We start from the raw sequence: 3,399 nt of genomic DNA on the forward strand, positions 1-3,399 counted from the left end.
TATCTTCACTTTTAGGTTCCTGGGAATAAAATCCCTTCTGCTTCTCTTCTAAAAATCATGGAGGGACCTCTTATTTACTTTAGTGATTAATGCTTAATAAGCAGCTCTAGGCTTTTCCTCTAGACTCACAAACCACGCAGCACAAAGAGGCAGGTTATTTTCAGGCCCATGCATTTATCTCTGCTTCTCTCCTTCACCCATTGTAGCTTGGCTTCATTCTTCACTGCTCCACTGACACCTCTTCTGTCAAAGTGACCGGTGGCCTTCTCCAAGTGTTCAGCTCTCTTCTGACTCCTCAGCTAAACAATGGGCTGAAAGTTGCAGCAGAAGGAGAGTGGTTAAGAAAGAGAATTAACTTTCTCATTGTGTAGAATGTTAAGCACTGAAATGTGAATTTTTGTAAGATTATGAGATTCTTCTGGTGGGGGGGTCTCAGTAAAAATATGTCACTGTAACTTGAAGTTAACAGTGGATCTGAATCTGGAAGGAAAAGAACAAAAGGCTGGAAGATATATGCCCACCTGGCATTTCAGATTTTGTAGCTGCCATGTTCAGAGTTTCTGGGCAACATTGTAGTCATCATTGATCCATAAAAAGACTCTTGGAGTGACCTATAGAAGGGTGCATGATTCACAGGAACTTTGCTATCCCTGACTCTTTTTACGTAAACATATACATGTGCAGCCCTACCTTACATAAAAATTATAATTATTTCAGACTTTGCCTGGCTTTTAAGACAAGCATACAGACACAAACATATCCAGTTTCAAGTTTTTTGTTTTAATGGCCAGGAGGTGACTCATATGTAGAAGGTTAAACAGAGCACTTATTTCATTGGTGCTTCTTGTTAACATAGGGGGGTCAGAAACAGTGAATCATCATCACACCATGATGAGAGACAGACAGTAAAAGTTTGAAACAAGAAGAAGACTCATGGAGATAAAGAGAAAAAGAAAGAGGCCAGTGATCCCATACTCAGTGATCTTTTATTATTAACATTAGTAATGATAACAATATTGACATAAGATCATTTACATAAGATAACCTTTGAAAACCTTGTATGCCGGTCTTAAATGCACGGTATCTTTCCATGGAGTAAATTCAAAAATACTTTAATCTTAAAGGTGACATGACGACATCTACATTTCAGGAAAAACTCTTGACTTCAGGGTGGAGAGTGATTGGGAAGGGTATGATAGCAAAGGCAGAGAGATCTAAGGAAATAATCCAGGTAAGAAAAATTGGGAGTGTGAACTAGATGGCAATGATGTTAGGGGTTGACAAAAAAGAATTAAAAATAAAGTCAACAGGAACTGGTAAATAGGTAAAAGGGATGAGAGATAAGAATGAATAAGGATAGTATTAAATTTCTACATTGGGTTGGATAGATAGAAAGTGATATAATTCACAAAAACATAGACAAAATGGAGGTAGAGAAGATTTGAGTAGAACAGGTGAATTAATTTGGTCTTAAATACATTGAATGTGTGGTATAGCTATTTTTGAATGTGTGGTATAACTAAGAAGCAAATGAAAAAATAGACTTGCGTTTCAGAAAGCTATTTGACTTAGAAACATAGATTTTGAAGTATTAAAGTATGTAAGTAATTAAAACCATGCAATAAGACATAATGGATAGAACGGGAACAGAGGAGAAGACAGAAATCAACAGCATACGATGGATAGATAGAAGATCGTGGTACTGGGGATATAGGAGAAACAACCGTGGCGTACTATGCTATGGAAACTGAGGGAGACTAAAGAATAACAGATTGGTTTACATTGTTCGGTAATGCCAAGAGGTAATAAGAGTATCCTTTCAAGTAGACAATTGCAAATTAGAAGTAATTGAATGGTAGACTTTAAACATGTATCTAAAAACATCATATGCTTACTCTTATCTCTAAATGAAACTAGACCTATCCTAATTCAGACATTTGGATGTCTCAGCTATAAAAAAAAATTATCTCAAGAAAAGGAGATTTTCTTCCTTGTATATTTATTCCGTTTATCCCTTTGTGTTTCAGTTAAAGCCTTCTTCTTCTCATGAAAATGGTAGCAATATCTGGACAATGCGATAACCTATCAGGATTGGAGAAATCATGATTTTGGCTTCTTTTCTCTCTTTCCTCTCTGAGATATTCATGATAACCCTCAGCAATTCTAGCTGGAGGCTACTCCAGCCTTCTTTTTTCCTGATTGGCATCCCAGGTTTAGAGGACAGCCAGCACTGGATAGCGTTGCCACTGTGTGTGCTTTACCTCCTTGCCCTAGTGGGCAATGTCACCATTGTTTTCATCATCTGGATTGACCCATCCTTGCACCAGCCTATGTACCTCTTTCTGGCCATATTATCTGGCATTGACCTGGTCCTGGCCTCCTCCACGGCACCCAAAGTCCTTGCAGTGCTCCTGGGTCATGCCCATGAGATTGGGTACACTGTCTGTCTGATCCAGATGTTCCTCATCCATGCATTCTCTTCCATGGAATCAGGTGTACTCGTGGCCATGGCCCTGGATCGCTATATAGCCATATGTCACCCTCTGCACCATTCCACCATCCTGCATCCAGGAACCATTGGGCAAATTGGAACAGCAGTGCTCGTGCGGGGATTACTCCTCCTCCTCCCCTTCCCCATCCTGTTGTGGAGACTTGTATTCTGCCACACCACTGTCATAGGTCATGCATATTGTGAACATATGGCTGTGGTGAAACTTGCTTGCTCAGATACCACAGTGAACCGAGCTTATGGGTTGGCAGTGGCACTGCTTGTGGTTGGACTAGATGTCCTGGCCATTGGTATTTCCTATGTCCTCATCCTCCAGGCAGTACTGAAATTTCCAGGGCATGAGGCGCGATTTAAGGCCTTTAGCACATGTGGGTCTCATATTTGTGTTATCCTGGTCTTCTATATTCCTGGCATGTTTTCCTTCCTCACTCACCGTTTTGGCAACCATGTACCCCATCACATCCATGTTCTTCTGGCCACACTCTACCTCCTTGTGCCCCCTGCACTCAACCCTCTTGTCTATGGGGTGAAGACTCAGCAGATCCGTGAGCGAGTACTCAGGGTGTTCTACAGAAAAGGATAAATATAAATACATCTTGATTATTTTCTTCAGAGGCTCCTGCCAAAGGTACTGCCAGGAGCCCATGCCTGGTCTAGGCTATATAAACAGAAGCCATCCCACACTAAAAAGTCCTTCTAGTCCTATGAGTCTCATGGCAGAGTACTTATGGCCATTTTGTTCCCTAGCTGGTTGGGATGTACCTGGATTGTTGGATTTGTGAATATTTTTTGTATTCATTTTTTTTTTCCTCCTGATCCCAACATTTCCCTACTTCTTGTGATGGAGAAACTTGGGGATAGGATAAACTGATGGATATGCCATTTTTTTC

At 40.6% G+C, this 3,399-nt stretch overlaps 1 protein-coding gene across 1 annotated transcript; it reads left to right on the forward strand.

Moving 5' to 3' along the window:
• Positions 1 to 2,102: 2,102 nt before the first annotated feature.
• On the forward strand, positions 2,103 to 3,092 carry LOC308503791 (olfactory receptor 52L1-like; the record flags this gene model as incomplete). Its single annotated transcript, XM_081063454.1, has 1 exon — positions 2,103 to 3,092. One exon carries the CDS (start codon positions 2,103 to 2,105, stop codon positions 3,090 to 3,092), a length of 990 nt encoding a protein of 329 aa, XP_080919580.1.
• Between the last annotated feature and the right edge of the window lie 307 nt (positions 3,093 to 3,399).

Source organism: Rhinolophus hipposideros (assembly GCF_964194185.1).
Source record: "Rhinolophus hipposideros genome assembly, chromosome: 10".
In the NCBI taxonomy this organism is placed as follows: Eukaryota; Metazoa; Chordata; class Mammalia; order Chiroptera; family Rhinolophidae; genus Rhinolophus; species Rhinolophus hipposideros.